This window comes from Phymastichus coffea, unplaced genomic scaffold, assembly GCF_024137745.1.
Source record: "Phymastichus coffea isolate CEN01 unplaced genomic scaffold, Cenicafe_Pcof_1.1 PCOF00002, whole genome shotgun sequence".
Lineage (NCBI taxonomy): Eukaryota > Metazoa > Arthropoda > Insecta > Hymenoptera > Eulophidae > Phymastichus > Phymastichus coffea.
The window spans coordinates 396711-416958 of record NW_026706813.1 but is presented as its reverse complement, the minus strand read 5'-3'; the positions used below and the strand labels follow the sequence as shown (position 1 = coordinate 416958).

The 20248-nt window shown below is 36.4% G+C and overlaps 1 protein-coding gene across 1 annotated transcript in view; it reads right to left on the bottom strand.

The window, feature by feature from the left end:
* The window catches only part of LOC131663418 (fibroblast growth factor receptor 4-like), a 670606-nt gene that overhangs the window by 390470 nt on the left and 259888 nt on the right, over positions 1-20248 (bottom strand). The window contains exon 5 of the mRNA XM_058933819.1: positions 3172-3522. Coding sequence (XP_058789802.1) covers positions 3172-3522 — 351 coding nt within the window. The remainder of the gene's footprint in view (positions 1-3171; positions 3523-20248) is intronic.

Sequence of the window (20248 nt, the reverse complement as noted above, 5' to 3'; positions counted from 1 at the left end):
TAGATTAATTATCTAAGAATTCTAAATCATAAAATTGTCATTATCAAGTATTAACTTAATATTTTCGTTCTATATATAGCTTATTGTTTAAATAAATTATTAGTTGTTTATTTATTAATAACAGTTGTTATTTAGCTGTTATTAATGAAACCAATTCTTACTCATGTTCTATGCTTATTCATTTTACATATAAATTATTTATATTTTTCTAATATTTCATATGTTAATAAATAAATTAACTTTACATATTGATATTCATTATTAATTTATAATTGAATGAGATATTGTGAATCTGTATGTTAAAATCTATATAATCGATACTTTGTTATATTCAAATTATCTATAATTAACATATTTTTCTCAATATGATGGATCATTATATCTATGTCTATTATTTGTGACGTCACGCTATTTGTTTTGACTTGACTCTTATTTGTATACAGTCGCGTAAACAGTGAGGTAGCGCCGCTTAATGTATTGTTTTGACTAAACAGATAAATACGTTAGACTAGTTGCAGTCATTTAATAATTTAATAAATAGCTCATATATAGGACCGTTACATCCGTCAAATGTATATGTGTGTGTGTATATATATATATTTTCTTGGTCGTATAGGCGAAAACAAATTGTCTGTATGGTTGCGGGCTTTCTTTGCTTATCTATCAACACTCAAGCTCTGATAAACCAAACTAAACTCAAATTTTAATTAATAAAAAAAAATACCGGATAAACTCAGACAAATCAAACTTCACTAAATTCAAATTTTAATTAGTGAGATAAACTCTGATGATTTTAATTAACTCAATTTTTAGTAAACTCAGAAATATCGCAGCCTTCTTGCTCAGGCGCTCAGTCCTGACTGACTGATCTCTCTCGTCGTTTTCACCAGTTTGTTATATATCCTTTGTCTCTCGAATTCTATCTCTCTCTAGCGCATACGCTTTAGTCGTTTACGCGTTTCTAATCGCCTCGTATTACTTAGCCTAGCACTCTGACTGCAGCAGCGTGAATCAGCTTCTCCCGCTCATTCCCACCGAGCCGTGCACACGAATACTGCTGGCTATGGTGTTTTATCGCTATGCCCTTGGCCAAGTAAATGGTACGTCACGTAACAACATAGGTAAAACAAAACGTAGTTTAAAAATTAGAATAAATGAACATAAAAAATCAATAGGAACTAACATTTTACATTACATATTTCTAAAAATTCGGATCACAGTTTTAATTGGAATAATACAATAATCCTAGACAGAGAAATTAATTATAAAAAAAGATTAATATCTGAAATGTTACATATTAATAGTGACAGTGACACAATCAACAGGAAAGAAGATACATATTTACTCAGTAAGCAGTATTCGAGAATTAATACAATTTTAAATAGTCTAAACCGATAAAATTCATTAAGAAAAATTTGGTCATTTATATAATTTCATTCGGCTGTCACGTCGATACTAAGAGAACGCACGTGACAGGCCATGGTAACTAACCAGGTTTCACGTCGATACTAAGAAAACGCACGTGACGGGCTATGGGTAACTAATTGGATATCGGTAATTTTACTTTCTATCATACCAATTGTCAACTTTCCCGGGAAGATTTGTAAATCTATCTTGCGAGATGGATTAGGCTAAGCACGTTCTCCATATTAATTCCGTGAATATTACTCACCGCATATTAATTTAGCAAAAAGAAAGAAAAGGGATACGTCAGCCTATGGTACAAAAAGGCTGGATCAGGATTCGCGAATAGGCAGTAGTAGTTCAGAAATTCAATAGTACAGTACTGTTATTGTATTATTTCTGTTTCGCTACCCGGTTACTCAGAATCGGAATTGTACTCAACTAAGCATTATAAACTTGTCTTTTCAAATAATAAATCTTAATCAAGTGCAAACACCTGAGACTCTTTCATAAAATCTCCTCTGAAGCCCGGTCCTAACAAGGTAAGACACTTAGTTATCTACCTAAACACACCATATATAATAAAGGCGTTATCCCTTTAACCAACCTCTGCTTACCTCCTGACTAAGATCCAACCTTTACCAACGCGCCAGTATTTTAAACATTATTGCGTCTAACCATAACACCTCTTCGTCTAGGCATAACAGGGACATCTGGTAAATAGTAGCCTTGTTCATAATCGGATTAACTTGAAGTTCTGACGACATTAATACTTATATTTCAGTCCTTTCTAAATCATGCATCGTAATACACGTAATTGACTATAATTTTCACAGTTGACAATTTTAGTTTCACTGAAAGAAAATTCATTTTGACAATGTTTAGAAAGCATTTTGAAATTGTGAGTGCAACTATTCGTAATTTATTGTTTGATATTTAATAATTTGAATGTATTAATTAATTTTATATAATTTATTAATAAAGTATTCCTGAAGAGGCCATGAACAAAATGGCGAAACGTTGAATTAGTTTGAAAGTTTTGTAGTTGTATTTTTGGGATTTCCTCACACCAATGATTTTAATTTCCAATTTGATTCTTGCTCTAATACAATCATATAATACGTAAGGTGGCGCAGTTCTATATGCTAATAGATAGGTATAGATTTGTGAGTTTAGCAGGTTGCCATAACAGAGTAAAAGTGAGAAAATAATCTAAGAACTCATAGCTAGGACCATTACAGCTGAACACTCACAGCGGCTACTTAGTATTATTGTGTAAGAAGTGGCAACAAAAAATAAACTTCCTTTTTCCAATGAATTATGAATTTCTATCCGTTAACCTTGAGTTATTTCCACATGACCTCACTTTCAAATTCGAACAAGTGATAGCAAGATTGTGATTGCGAACGATTTTTGTGTTCGTTTATAGCTTAATTTTTCGCTTTGAATTTTCTTGTAAATTACACGATGTATGTGTTTCTGTGACAGCAACGTAAGCTGTCCATGCGTTAAAATATCCACGCGTCAAGCAGAAAAGTATCAACTCTGTTATATAACACATACAAGAAGTGTTTAACTCTAAGAAGAATAAAAGTCGATGTAGAGAGCAGTTTGTGCTGTATTAGTCTACAGACATATCACGTTTTGATTTAGCATAACGAATATTTATATAATATAATTTTTTAAATGTTTAAGATTCATATACGAATAAATACTTACGCATTGAGATAGTAGTTTAGTATATAAGGATTAAGTATACTACTTTACCTGGTATACGAAGCTAGTAAGATCTCGAGATGTAAGACTAAAATATCCTTGGTTACGATCTTCTCTGAAAGTTCTTAAAAAACTTTGCAATTTTCCACCACTTACATATTCGAGAATAATAAATATAGGATCACGCTCTGTACAACATCCCAATAAACGCACTACATTTGGATGAGGGTCTAAAATTTTCATTATTTTTAATTCTTTTATAAAGTCAAGTTTCTCGCATTCTGTTGCATTCTCTTTTAATGTTTTCACAGCAACAATTTTGGATTTTGTACATGAATGAATTTCAAGAGCTTCACACTTCCATACCTGTCCAAAATATCCTTCACCAAGTATAGTAGATACCTGTTGAATTTATTATTATTATGTCATGTAAAAAACAAACAATTAGTAATTAGTAATTCGTAAACTAGTAAAACGCTGTTATTAAGTATTATCATTACGTTCTGTAATTCTTAATTATCAATCAATCTTGAAATTTAAATAAATCGAAATTGTTATAAAATCTTTTGGAAATATATTTCAATTATCTATCATAATAATTTAATATTTTCTTCTGGTATTATATAGTATTGAAATTATATATTTTATTTGAGGAAATATGTATAAATAGAACTAAATATGGCAATGAGTTTATATGACACTTTATTTGATAAAGTATTACAAAATAAGTAACTAAAGGTAAATTTTCTATTCTTTATTATGTATCTGGTATATAAAAAATAGTAACATGAGATGTAAAATGATATATTAATAGTCTGAATCTCACAAAATGTTCGAACAAAGTAGTCTCTCTGTATCTTTCTTCTATATTCCATGGTAATCTATAAAATAATCTTGTTCTACTCATGGGCTTAGTTGAAGTATTTTTAAATATTCTTTTTTTCATATGGCCGTTCCATGATTAATGTATACGTGGTCGATTTCTCGATTTTCCTGGCTTCTTTAGTATAGTCAGTTTCCAGTCTCCATAGAATAATTTTGCGAGTATTATTCGTGATATTTTCTAGAGAAAATCTCTTATAAGTCATATCTATTCCAACTGTTTCAAGAGTTCGCTCAGTGCAATATTATTCAGACAGAATATTTTGAAACTTTTGAAATTATGCATCGCGCAATTTGCCATATCATTACCACGAATACAGTCGCTCAAGCAGAGTATTAATACGTTCAATGAATGTTAGTTAATGGAAATGATCCTTTTTCTGGGTGATAGGTATTAGTCACTATAAAGTTAGACAGATTCTGTCAGTTGAGTTTGTAATGTAGGTGTTACGTCTTTTCTTTTATGTTTTTCGTTTGGAGAGGATTTCCCTCAGGTATCATCGCAAATTCAATTTGGAATATACTATGGTAGATGAATAACGATAGAATTTCGAATCATTTTGACAACTCTCCTACTTATGAGCATTCTCCGGAGTCCGTATACGAAATGCGCAACATTATTAAGAAATTATAGCAGATAACGTGATTATTATAATATTAATACTTAGACCTGCATATATGTTTAGAATAATATGTAATAATTTTTTATCTTATCTTGTAATCTCTGTCGTGTCTATAATATCATTAAACGTCTTCTCTTGAGTTATCAAGTTTCAGATTACGGAGTCAATTTTTCTGATTCTATGTCGGTTTCCAAGAGATAATTTAGTATAGGATACAAATTCGTTAAATTAAGAATAAGATTCGGTTTTGAATAAGTATGTGTTAGTGCTGTTTATATTAGATTCTGTCAGCGGGATTACATTGTTTATGTATACAATACAATTTTCGTAGAAAATATTAATAATAATTTAGAAATATTAATAATAGATAAGAAATATTAATATTTCTACCCCTGTATATTTATTATCTAGTCCATTTGATCGTGACAGCATATCCGAGTATTATCTCGTTTATTGTCTGAAAATATCCTGAAGTCATTCATCAAGATATAATTCCAATTAGTTAAATTTTGGTTCTTTACTACTATATCACCATGATATAATTCATAATTTGAAGGTTTTAATAACATTTTCAATTCATAGTTCTTCTTAAAATTTGCATCAAAACCTTATACTGAACATACTACGAAGGTCGTTTGAAAAGTCCGTGCAAAAATAAAAACTGCTTGATTTTTTTTAATAAATCTTTTTTATTTTTCAACATAGTCTCCTTTTAGGCTTATACACCTCATCCAACGCTGCTCTAGTTTGTTAATCCCTTTCAAATAATAGAATTCATCCAAGTCTGTAAAATAAGCATTCGTTTCTGCAATCACCTCCTCGTTTGAATAAAATCTTTTCCCCGACAGCCATTTTTTCATATTAGGGAACAAATAGTAGTCCGATTGAGCCATGTTTGGAGAATAGGGGGGATGTGAAACGAGTTGGAACCCTATCTCCATCAGTTTTGCGGCCATAACTGCTGAGGCGTGAGCTGGTGCATTGTCGTGGTGGAAGAGGACTTTTTTGTGGGCCAATCGTGGACGTTTCTCTAGCAACTCGGTTTTCAAACGATCCAATAACGATGAATAATATTCGCCTGTAATGGTTTTACCCTTCTCCAGATAGTCGATGAAGATTATTCCTTGCGAATCCCAAAAGACAGTCGCCGTAACCTTCCCGGCCGAAGGAATTATCTTCGCCTTTTTCGGAGCAGATTCCTGCTTGGTAACCCATTTTTTAGACTATTCTTTGGTCTCAGGAGTGTAGTGATGTATCCATGTTTCATATACAATGATGAAACGACGCTTAAAGTCTTGCGGATTTGGCTGAAACAGCTGCAAACCATTCTTGCAACACTTCACACGATCTCCTTTTTGGTCAATCGTGAGCAATCGCGGCACCCATGTAGCGGATAGCTTTTTCATGTCCAAATGTTGGTGCAAAATACTATGTACCAGTTCGCTCGAGATGCCTACAGTACTAGCAATCTCCCGCACCTTCACTCTTCTGTCAGCCATCACCATATTGTGATGTTCGTATCACTTATAAATAAAATAATTCGAACTCTCGTAATCTAGCTAATGAGTAAGAATTTGTTTCCAATGATTTTACTCTAATTGTCAAGAAAATAGATAAATGAATTAAATATAATAAATAAGTAAATCAAATATACATAAGTAAGTGCAATATATCGAGGAAAGTCAGACAATGCCCTAGTTTCTTATGGTGCGAATTGTCCCATAAGCAGAGCTAAAGTCTTTCTTTGATAGGATATAATTCGGCCCAAGTTTCTTATAGCGCGAGATGTTCTATAAGTCGAGCTCAAATTATAAGGAAAGGATAGTCTTGCTTAGTTAATCACAATGAGAGAAAGAACTTAGGTATTAATCCAAGTTTATTCAGACTCATGCGCTCACCTTGCAAGGCTAGAAGTGAATGCTAGCCTGTGCAAAGGTGGGCCTATTTATACACAGATTTTCCCGCTTATTTTTGCAGGAGAGATTTCATCGAAAATTCGAGAGACATTCGCGAATTTTGAGAAATGATTTTTCTTAATTTACAAGTAAATAACCATTAATATTAAGTTTTTAACACATGTAAACTTTACAGAATTAGTTATTTGTTGATTTTATACAATATACAATTATCGCCAATAGTGTCGTCAAAAGTTATTAACTAATAAAGTTAATTAACGTGATATTACATTATTTACAATAGAAAATTATTAAAATTTCATATAACTTTATAGTTGATTAATTTTGGAAGTATTTTCCAAAATTAATTATTTAAATTAATTAATAACATTTGAATTATGACTAATTTTTCATATTTGTAACGGTTTTTTCTAATCTTAATATTATAACGGCCGGGGCCGTTTTCGCGGAAGATTGTCCGCGCGCGAGGCCGAGCATGGCCAAGCGGGCAAGCGAGCGAGGAGTGAAGAGAGAGAGAGACAGAACGAGACTCGATCAGGCGCGTGCCGTAGCGGTAGAGTGGGGAGAGAAAACGATTTTTCGAGGACTTAGACTTAGACCGGCGAGCTGGAAGGATTGTCACGTGCGCGCACGAACGAAAGAAAAAGGAGAGCGACCGGAAGAGACAAAAGTGAAAGTGCGCAAGGAAGTAGAGACCATCCCCGAGGATCGCCGGAACCTGTAGATCGTCACCTCGAGTGGGCGATCACCAGGGGCAGAACTTGCCCGCCCGAGCAAGGGCGACAACGCGGGCGACTAGCGAGGGGTAGTCTGTCTGCAGCAGCTACTTCACGGTGAGTTTCGTTGCGTTCGTAAGCGATTATTTAGCGTGTGATAGTTGCGCGAGCGAGCGTCTCTCTCTCTCTAAAATAGGATACAAAGCAAAATCTCGGCACGCGATATTGTGTATACGTTGTGTTGGGCGTACCTAGGAAGGCACCTCTGTCCCTTCTCACGCCCGTGATTAGAACTCACGCACGCTCTCGTGCTTAGCCGCACTTTCGCGATCCCTTTTCAGGGCAGCGCGTGCCCGCCCGTATTCGGCGGAACGCCAGGAAGCGGCTAGCTGATCGGGGCGGCGGTGAGCCCCGCACCGAACAGCGAAAACAAAATTCTTAACGGGCCGCGAGAATAATTTGATTATTCCACAGGCCGTTACAATATGCGATTATTAGATTAATTATCTAAGATTTCTAAATCATAAAGTTATCATTATCAAGTATTAACTTAATATTTTCGTTCTATATATGGCTTATTGTTTAAATAAATTATTAATTGTTTATTTATTAATAAAAGTTGTCATTCAGCTGTTATTAATGAAACCAATTCTTACTCATGTTCTATGCTTATTCATTTTGCATATAAATTATTTATATTTTTCTAATATTTCATATGTTAATAAATAAATTAACTTTACATATTGATATTCATTATTAATTTATAATTGAATGAGATATTGTGAATCTGTATGTTAAAATCTATATAATCGATACTTTGTTATATTCAAATTATCTATAATTAACATATTTTTCTCAATATGATGGATCATTATATCTATGTCTATTATTTTGTGACGTCACGCTGTTTATTTTGATTCGACTCTTATTTGTATACAGTCGCGTAAACAGTGAGGTAGCGCCGCTTAATGTATTGTTTTGACTAAACAGATAAATACGTTAGACTAGTTGCAGTCATTTAATAAATAGCTCATAAATAGGACCGTTACAATATCATGGATTTTATCAATGATTTCTGAAGTCGTAACCTCAACAGGGCGTCCAGAACGTTCAGTGTCTTTTGTGCTCATATGGCCACTCCGAAAATTTTGAAACCACATTCTAATCGAAGGTGCACAACCACCATAATGTTTATCAAGCTTCTGTTTAATCTCCTGAGGCGTTTTGCCTTTGAAAAAGTAATGTTTAATCAATACACGAAATTCTTTTTCGTCCTTTTTTTTACAACCATTCGATTTCTTTGATTGAAACGAATGTAAAACGCAAAGTAATTGGCCGATCTGGCTGAAAGTTGGTGTGTGCTCTTCCAAGATATGCCACTAACTAAAAATAACCTTGATACGCACTAGTGGCGCCATCTCTCTGACTTTGCACGGACTTTTCAAACGACCTTCATAAGATATAATAAGTTTTTAGACAATTAGCCATAGCATCGTAATTCATTTGCATATAGGTCCTAACTTAGACCTAGGTAAGGATAGTTACATCTTGTGTATGTGTTGAAATAAGGTATGAGTTAAACGGATAATTGTTCCTTATATGTATTTATTATATTTGACGAGTGGCATTTCAGACACATGTTCTTACAATATTCATAAATCCACAGACACTGAAACTACACGCTTGTCTTTGGAACCTTTATACCCGATAACTGCTGAGTTATAAATACGCTACTCAGCACTCAAAAAAATTTCAAAGAATGTATTGTACTACAAAGCTTTGTATTCCATGCAGTACATTTACTGCTGAGCCTAAAATAAATTTATTTCATATTCTAACAGTATGTTGATTTTTCAGTCGAGATTGGTGACTGGCATACCAACACCGAATGAAACCAACACAGATTATGGTAATTTCTATCTACTAAGAGTAAATACATAACAATACATGCTATCACAGAGTTCTAAGTGACGCGTCAAACCTTCGATAGTCGATAGTAAGCGCGCGACGCTTGTTATCGAGAGGAGAAGGAGAGAATAGGTGCGATTAGAACAATTGGCTTCGAACCAACGACAAGTGCACACCTTGAGAGAAGGACGAAAGATAGAAGTGTGACGCGGAGAATTGTAGCAAGGAGAGAAGTAAGGCAGCCACGTGCATGACTAGCAGTATCAACAGCGATAGCTCAGGACTCGAGCGAGAACATTGAGATGATCGCCTACCAGTGGAGAAGCGGATATGCAAGCTAGATCCGCGAAGCGAGTGCGCTACCGAAACTTGATGAATTAACCGAGCGATCAGCACTGTAACTACCGACTCGTCACTTGGATTTCTCTTTCTCTTTCACGCTCTTTCTTCTCATGCTCGCCTTGTATAACTTTTGGTTTGATCCGCTTGCTACTGTGTCTACTGCGTCGGGCACATGATATCATTTCTTTGCGCTGCGTATGGACGCTTTGTTGCGCGGACTGTCGATCGTTTGCGAGTGCAACTGAGTGAGCGTGTCAGCTTAAACATTTGTATACGGTGCGTCGGTTCACTTTCTATCGGCATCGGCTCATAACGTGGCGTGAGCCCGCGTTCGGTTCACTGATGTGGCGCGTGCGCTATACTCGTTTCTCTCGTGTGCTTGTTTACGAGTGTTTGTGTTACACTGGCCTATATAACGTAGACGCGTCGTCTGATTTGAACCGAGTTTGCGTTCTGCAATTCTAAAATTTGTATTTACTTCCCTCTTGCCAATATAAATTGCTGTTTACCTGAAATTCATGCCGAGTTATTAACCTAACCACTCCCCGCTCTTCTTGTAATAGTCAGTCGCATTATTGTTTCGCGACCCGTTCCCTCTCGGTTATTCACTGGTTGATCTTCACGTAGCTCACGATACTCTCCGTGGGCCGATTTCTCTTTTTTAACGAAGAAGTCAAACTGAAGCAGCTGGACTTTGAACGCTCCTATGCAGGGGTATAGGGTTGTAGAGGATAGCAACAACGCCCGCTCCATATAATTTTCGTCCGCCAATAATAACAAATTTTTATTTTAGCTTTTATTCGAAACACCTCGAACAAAAGTCCCGTTACAAACCAAGGGAGTGAAAGTATTTGCAAGCTCATAACACGTATAAATTGACATACAAGGCGAAGCATTAAATACGTAAAAGGGTTTTGCCATTTTTGATTCCTCTCGTTAATATATTATTTTTTTGCCTATAGCGTGTAAAATGCGTGTTGTAAAACCTGACACTCGGGTTTCAAGATGCAATTTACGTGCAGTCCTCTATCCATTAGGGCAATCACAATTTTATTATATCTTTCAGTCCAGTTAAATTAAAATGTTTAAGACTTATAATCGATATAATATTTGCAGGTTTTTCTATTAATATAGTATTGACCTTAACAAAACGGAAATGATACTTTCATGCGGTTTGATATATTTCAATTGAAGATGACTATCTTAATCTAACAGTTTAGCCAAGTACCATATTGTCATAGCAAGCTAGTACGTATCAGAAAAAAGTATTTTCAAATCGTCCCGAATATTCTTACGATTAGTTGTATGTAGCTTTTTAAAATTCTGAATTTTATGACTTTATTTCTACAGCGTTTGAAATAAATATAATTATTGAAGTAACGATAACAATAATGAAAGCATATCCTATAAAAAGGCTTTTAATTTAAAATCAGTTAGAATAGACTGGAAGAACGTTTACGACCAGATCCATTTCAGATCGGGCAGGCCTACGGCAATGATATCTCCGATTGACTCGGCTGTGGAGTATGTTATTCTACTTCAAAAATAAGCCGACACGTATTTTTTTCGATTAGACCTCTACATCATTTTTTACGAGTATTTTAAAAAAGTGGTTAAAAAATAAATTTTCTAAAAATCAAATATTAAAATTTAAAAAAATGCTCTATATTTTCTAATTTTTTTACTTAATATGTTATTTATAGCTTATTTTACTGTATTTCTTATACTCTTTCGAATGCGCCATGCAGAATAAAAAAATATTGAAAATTGGCGGGAAAAACTCAATTTTTCGAAAAAATTTCAAACTCAATTTTCTCAAAAAAGCCATCGTTTTTTTTCAAATTTTTATGATAGATTAAGCATTACAAGACCTTTAAATTGGTATAGGAGTGATCGCGTACTTTTACGTTTTAGTGATAAAATATCGATTTTTTGTTTTTTTTTGCCCAAAACATTGATAATTATAGTTTTAACATGTGAAACGTGTTTATATATATTTATTTATATATACATCCATATATACATATACAAGAATTGTACGTTTGATAGTAGTCTTGCGATTTTGATAGAATTACATTCCTTCTTCTATAAATAGCTTATAAATATACACGTGCTCGCATTGCTGATAGCACATAGTTCAGTTTCTATCAGTCGTAAATTGTGTACACACAGAGAAGCATGCATGTTTTCTAGGTGTATATTATATATTAAAGCAAGTGTACGTTATAACAAAAATCACTTTAGATCATAACTAAGTGTTTTATTTCTGTGTTTATAATTATGACTCCACATAGTACATATTCAGATAAGAGAGTTAAGTGTTGTGAATTTTAAAAAGGCATAAATCATGTGTATATAAAACTAAAAATAAGCGATTTAAAAGCCTTGGTGACTTAGCTAATAAATTGAAATTGAAGTTTGGCAGAAAAAAATTTGAACCGTTTGATAATGTGTGTATAACTTGTTACAATCTTTTATGTTTAAAATATGAAAGTAGCAAAACAGGTGATCCTTTTTCAAGCGATGAGCAAGATGATACTGGTAAGATACCCACACAATTAATAATTTATCTTTGTAAAGTAATACATTTTCGTTTTAATAATATTATATTATGAATAGAGTTTTCAAAAACATATATTTATTAAAATCATATTTTGCAATATCAGCAATGCGAGCACGTGTATATTTATAAGCTATTTATAGAAGAAGGAATGTAATTCTATCAAAATCGCAAGACTACTATCAAACGTACAATTCTTGTATATGTATATATGGATGTATATATAAATATATATAAATATTGTGACGGTAAACGTCAAATTAGCGCTGATAACCTAACTTAATTGCTGCCTGGGAGGGCAGCACCTACCGGGGGGACGAAATACGTAACGAAGGAATTCGGCGCGCGAGCAGAAGGAACGCGCGCGATTGAAACCGAAGGAGTGAAGCTTCGACTATCATTGAGTCCGCCCGCTTTCGCTATCGCTATCGTCGATCCACGAGCCGTCAACATCAACACGCTAAAGCAGCAACAGCCAGTTATCCGTGATTGTAGCCGCCAAGGTGCCATCCAGCTACCAGTTCGAGGCCAGGACGAGAGTGTGTGTGTGAGGTTTCGCCATCGAGGGCGAAACCATAACGTGCGCGAACTCGCGACCCGCGAAATAAACAGTAAAACTGTTCCGCTCTGTGCGATTTGTTTGTGTTTCCTTCGATCGCCTGCAATAATAAGGTAAGCTGGTCAGCTTAATTTCGCGATCGCGGATGCATGATTAATTATTAATTTCCGACATTCGAATGCATGCGACGACTCCAATAACAAGGAGCAGCGAGCGTCCCGGCAATACGTGTTGTCGATGAACGTGCGCTAATGTAAACAAACGCGCGGGCCGAACTTGTATAGTATTTGAGGAATGATAAAAGGTTTAGTTCGTATTGCTAACAAGTGTTTTTCGACTCACTTACACCTCATAGCTTCCACTCAATTTATTATAGGTTATTCACAATTACTGGTTGACGGACGCCTGTCTCCGCATGCTCTCCGGACTACATTTCGAGCATTGATAATTACATTCGCCCCTTCGATTTAATTACGCGAATAATATATAATGAAACGGTTTTACCCCGTTACAATATATATATATATATATATATATATATATATATATATATATAGGAAAAGGTCACTTCAGCGATATTTTTTTTTTCCATATATAGAACTTTTAATGCCATAGATAGGTTTGTTAAAAGCTGCACATTAATGTAAAACATACCATTTCTCTATCTATGGCTTTTTAATGTATATATGGTTACTTTTGTAATTGCTGGAAGTTTGAGGAGATTTCAAATCTCCCCAAACGGACATTATTTCTAGGGAAAACCCCGTATGCAAGCAATAAAAAGAGCGCATGTGCATAATCTCTGAATGCTTACTCGTAGCAACTGTGAATGAGGAACGTAAGTTTCTGAGACGTTGAAAGTATCTGTCTAGTATAATATTTTCAAACCTATAGCTTTCCTAAACAGAAAAAATTAGGTACTAAACTTGAGCGTGCTATTAACTTCGGCGATCGAAGGTACGCTCGTTTTAAAGCAAGAATAGGTTAAGCGCATAATCTATTTTTCCATTAGCTCGGTCCGTTCCAGCATTTATTTTATAAATATATATCGAAACGAGCACAGTCTGGGAAGTCGTGGCAAGAATACTTCCTAAGGTGGTCACTTGAGCAGCTTTTTGTTTTGGATAATTTTTTTTTGTTTATATGCGAATAGGGCAAATTATTTGGTATACATAGGGCAACTAAGCAAAATCATTTCAATTAAAAACTGTTTTTATTTTTTTATTTTCATTATTTTCCTTGGCTGATCTGGGGGTGGTTCCATAAGTTAACACGAGAGCATGACAGTCGCAGTGACTTGGTTTGCACTCGATTATAGCTCGAAATACTGCTCGGTTCTCCCGTTCGTCCGTTCCAGTTACAATTTTGGTATTTACTTTTAACAATTAGGGAATGAGCATTGCAAATTAAGCATTATGTTCGTTCTGCTGTGATTTATGTATAGAAGAAAGGTATTATATAAAAAGATAATTAGTAATTACAATAATAATAAGGTTGGAACATTCAACTTGGAATGACTTTTGAACGGAAAACGAACGAATGGGAGAACCGAACAGTATTTCGAGCTATAATCGAACGCCACCTTAATTCTCGCCTATATTCACACTTCAATTTTGGCGCTCATATATTTTTCTTTATTCACTTTTGGCGCGATTGAACAATAAAATTTTATATTGTTGTCGAAAATTACTACTGAAATGTATAATACAAATTGCATATTGAGCTGTAGTGTAATTGCTATAACTGAGATAAATGGCTAAATGAGACTTGTTGGCCTGGCCTGAGAAAATGTAGTACAACGATTTTGATAATACCGGTAAGATTTTTATATTGTTCATTTATATGTCATACTAGCCTAATACAATATTAATATTTCATATTTCAACAGAAAATTCAGATGATATATATGAATTATTTGAGCCCTTTGATAATTCGCTTGATCAGTTGCAAAACTTTCAAATAACACAACAGAATTATCATGAAGAATTGGAAATTGTATCTCAAACCTCTGGAATAGAAAAACAGACGGAAAAACTGCACAATGATTTTCTTGACCCTGGATCGGAATCAGAATCTGGTAGTTTTGGATCTGTACATGAGAAGTCTTTTGATAATTCATTAGATAAGTTCCTATTAATAATCGTAATTTTTCACGGTTTACCGATAAAATAAAATGGTGTCGCCTTGACAAATAGTTTCCGGCTACATCGGGCAGCTTTCTGTCAACAGCTCTCAAGAATAGAACATACGCCACCTTTTGGAAGTTCAACCATACAAATCTTGAATTTCAGACGATTATCAAAGGAAGATGGACGATGTCACCGATCCGATATGACTGAACTGTTTTTTCCGCGTCGCGCTAGCAACGTGATTCCACCGCAACTAAGATGTCGCCATACCTACCTTTAATAGTACGAAATAATCAATGAATATCAAGATCCCAATCATAAACTCATTTTTTCACGGTTTGCTGATGAAGTGAACTGGTGTCGCCAGAATCCGGTGTGACGCAATAGTGTTCCTAGGCATAAGCCGGACAGCCAATTCGTGGCTTGGGGGCCAGAGATCATTCTAAACTATCTAAGTAACCTCGTGAAAAGGATCTTCTGACAGGCTTTCTTCAAGGAAATCAATTTCTCCGAAATCCGTTCTAGCCCTACCGCATACTATATACCTACTCATAACACAGAAAAAATCGACTGGACTTATAAATAGTCAGGACAGTCCATTCATATTACGTGTCGCGGAAATCCGGTTCTAATGAATATTGGTGTTGCCCACGACTATACAGCATAGATAGAGATACTTTGATTTGACCTCCGAGCACAGAAGCGGTTACCGATGACAGCCTACTGTTTTGGCGACAGAGTATTCGGAGTATTCAAGTAAGGTGACACTACCGCATACTGTATACCTACTAATAATACTGAAAAAATCAACTGGACTTATAAAGAGTCAGGCCAGTCCATTTATATTACGTGTCGCGGAAATCCGGTTTCAATGAATATTGGTGTTGCCCACGACTATACAGCATAGATAGAGATACTTTGATTTGACCTCCGAGCACAGAAGCGGTTACCGATGACAGCCTACTGTTTTGGCGACAGAGTATTCGGAGTATTCAAGTAAGGTGACACTACCGCATACTGTATACCTACTAATAATACTGAAAAAATCAACTGGACTTATAAAGAGTAAGGCCAGTCCATTTATATTACGTGTCGCGGAAATCCGGTTTCAATGAATATTGGTGTTGCCCACGACTATACAGCATAGATAGAGATACTTTGATTTGACCTCCGAGCACAGAAGCGGTTACCGATGGCAGCCTACTGGTTTGGCGACAGAGTATTCGGAGTATTCAAGTAAAGTGAAACTACCGCATACAGTATACCTACTAAGAATACTGAAAAAATCGACTGGACTTATAAAGAGTCAGGCCAGTCCATTTATATTACGTGTCGCGGAAATCCGGTTTCAATGAATATTGGTGTTGCCCACGACTATACAGCATAGATAGAGATACTTTGATTTGACCTCCGAGCACAGAAGCGGTTACCGATGGCAGCCTACTGGTTTGGCGACAGAGTATTCGGAGTATTCAAGTAAAGTGAAACTACCGCATACAGTATACCTACTAAGAATACTGAAAAAATCGACTGGACTTATAAAGAGTCAGGCCAGTCCATTCATATTACGTGTCGCGGAAATCCGGTTCTAATGAATATTGGTGTTGCCCACGACTATACAGCATAGATAGAGATACTTTGATTTGACCTCCGAGCACAGAAGCGGTTACCGATGGCAGCCTACTGGTTTGGCGACAGAGTATTCGGAGTATTCAAGTAAAGTGAAACTACCGCATACAGTATACCTACTAAGAATACTGAAAAAATCGACTGGACTTATAAAGAGTCAGGCCAGTCCATTTATATTACGTGTCGCGGAAATCCGGTTTCAATGAATATTGGTGTTGCCCACGACTATACAGCATAGATAGAGATACTTTGATTTGACCTCCGAGCACAGAAGCGGTTACCGATGGCAGTCTACTGGTTTGGCGACAGAGTATTCGGAGTATTCAAGTAAAGTGAAACTACCGCATACAGTATACCTACTAAGAATACTGAAAAAATCGACTGGACTTATAAAGAGTCAGGCCAGTCCATTTATATTACGTGTCGCGGAAATCCGGTTTCAATGAATATTGGTGTTGCCCACGACTATACAGCATAGATAGAGATACTTTGATTTGACCTCCGAGCACAGAAGCGGTTACCGATGGCAGTCTACTGACTTGGCGACAGAGTATTCGCAGTAATCAAGTAAGGTGATACAACCGCATACAGTATACCTACTAAGAATACTGAAAAAATCGACTGGACTTATAAATAGTCAGGCCAGTCCATTCATATTACGTGTCGCGGAAATCCGGTTTCAATGAATATTGGTGTTGCCCATGACTATGCTGCATCGATAGAGATTACTGTGTATTTACCTTCGTTAGTTCATTCATATTACGTGTCGCGGATATCCGGTTTCAATGAATATTGGTGTTGCCCATGACTATGCAGTATAAATACATATTACGTTGAATTGACGTCCGAGCACAGAAGCGGTTACCGATGGCAGTCTACTGACTTGGCGACAGAGTATTCGGAGTAATCAAGTAAAGTGACACTACCGCATACAGTCTACCTAATAAGAATACTGAAAAAATCGACTGGACTTATAAATAGTAAGGCCGGTCCATTCATATTATGTGTCGCGGAAATCGAGTTCCAATGAATATTGATGTTGCCCACGACTATGCTGCATCGATAGAGATTACTGTGTATTTACCTTCGCTAGTTCATTCATATTACGTGTCGCGGAAATCCGGTTTCATGAATATTGGTGTTGCCCATGACTATGCAGTATAAATACATATTACGTTGAATTGACCTCCACGCACAGAAGCGGTTACCGATGACAGCCTACTGGTTTGGCGACAGAGTATTCGGAGTAATCAAGTAAGGTGACACAACCGCATACAGTATACCTACTAAGAATACTGAAAAAATCGACTGGACTTATAAATAGTCAGGCCAGTCCATTCATATTACGTGTCGCGGAAATCCGGTTCTAATGAATATTGGTGTTGCCCACGACTATATAGCATAGATAGAGATACTTTGATTTGACCACCGAGCACAGAAACGGTTACCGATGGCAGTCTACTGACTTGGCGACAGAGTATTCGGAGTAATCAAGTAAGGTGACACTACCGTATACTGAATATCTACTAATAATACTGAAAAAATCGACTGGACTTATAAAGAGTCAGGCCAGTCCATTCATATTACGTGTCGCGGAAATCCAGTTCTAATGAATATTGGTGTTGCCCACGACTATGCTGCATGGATAGAGATTACTGTGTATTTACCTTTGCTAGTTCATTCATATTACGTGTCGCGGAAATCCGGTTTCATGAATATTGGTGTTGCCCATGACTATGCAGTATAAATACATATTACGTTGAATTGACCTCCGAGCACAGAAGCGGTTACCGATGGCAGTCTACTGACTTGGCGACAGAGTATTCGGAGTAATCAAGTAAGGTGACACTACCGCATACAGTATACCTACTAAGAATACTGAAAAAATCGACTGGACTTATAAATAGTCAGGCCAGTCCATTCATATTACGTGTCGCGGAAATCCGGTTTCAATGAATATTGATGTTGCCCATGACTATGCAGTATAAATACATATTACGTTGAATTGACCTCCGAGCACAGAAGCGGTTACCGATGGCAGTCTACTGACTTGGCGACAGAGTATTCGGAGTTCTCAAGTAAAGTGACCCTACCGCATACTGAATACCTACTAATAATACTGAAAAAATCGACTGGACTTATAAAGAGTAAGGCCAGTCCATTTATATTACGTGTCGCGGAAATCCGGTTTCAATGAATATTGGTGTTGCCCACGACTATACAGCATAGATAGAGATACTTTGATTTGACCTCCGAGCACAGAAGCGGTTACCGATGGCAGCCTACTGGTTTGGCGACAGAGTATTCGGAGTATTCAAGTAAAGTGAAACTACCGCATACAGTATACCTACTAAGAATACTGAAAAAATCGACTGGACTTATAAAGAGTCAGGCCAGTCCATTTATATTACGTGTCGCGGAAATCCGGTTTCAATGAATATTGGTGTTGCCCACGACTATACAGCATAGATAGAGATACTTTGATTTGACCTCCGAGCACAGAAGCGGTTACCGATGGCAGTCTACTGACTTGGCGACAGAGTATTCGCAGTAATCAAGTAAGGTGATACAACCGCATACAGTATACCTACTAAGAATACTGAAAAAATCGACTGGACTTATAAATAGTCAGGCCAGTCCATTCATATTACGTGTCGCGGAAATCCGGTTTCAATGAATATTGGTGTTGCCCATGACTATGCTGCATCGATAGAGATTACTGTGTATTTACCTTCGTTAGTTCATTCATATTACGTGTCACGGATATCCGGTTTCAATGAATATTGGTGTTGCCCATGACTATGCAGTATAAATACATATTACGTTGAATTGACGTCCGAGCACAGAAGCGGTTACCGATGGCAGTCTACTGACTTGGCGACAGAGTATTCGGAGTAATCAAGTAAGGTGACACTACCGCATACAGTATACCTACTAAGAATACTGAAAAAATCGACTGGACTTATAAATAGTCAGGCCAGTCCATTCATATTACGTGTCGCGGAAATCCGGTTTCAATGAATATTGATGTTGCCCACGACTATGCAGTATAAATACATATTACGTTGATTTAACCTCCGAGCACAGAAGCGGTTACCGATGGCAGTCTACTGACTTGGCGACAGAGTATTCGGAGTTCTCAAGTAAAGTGACCCTACCGCATACTGAATACCTACTAATAATACTGAAAAAATCGACTGGACTTATAAAGAGTCAGGACAGTCCATTTATATTACGTGTCGCGGAAATGCGGTTTCAATGAATATTGGTGTTGCCCACGACTATACAACATAGATAGAGATACTTTGATTTGACCTCCGAGCACAGAAGCGGTTACCGATGGCAGCCTACTGGTTTAGCGACAGAGTATTCGGAGTTCTCAAGTAAAGTGACACTACCGCATACTGAATACCTACTAATAATACTGAAAAAATCGACTGGACTTATAAAGAGTCAGGACAGTCCATTTATATTACGTGTCGCGGAAATCCGGTTTCAATGAATATTGGTGTTGCCCACGACTATACAGCATAGATAGAGATACTTTGATTTGACCTCCGAGCACAGAAGCGGTTACCGATGGCAGCCTACTGGTTTAGCGACAGAGTATTCGGAGTTTTCAAGTAAAGTGACACTACCGCATACTGAATACCTACTAATAATACTGAAAAAATCGACTGGACTTATAAAGAGTCAGGCCAGTTCATTTATATTACGTGTCGCGGAAATCCGATTCCAATGAATATTGGTGTTGCACGCGAGTATGTAGCATAAATAGAGATATTTTGATTTGACCTCCGAGCACAAAGGCGGTTACCGTTGGCTCCCTACTGGTTTGGCGATAGAGTAATCGGAGTATTCAAC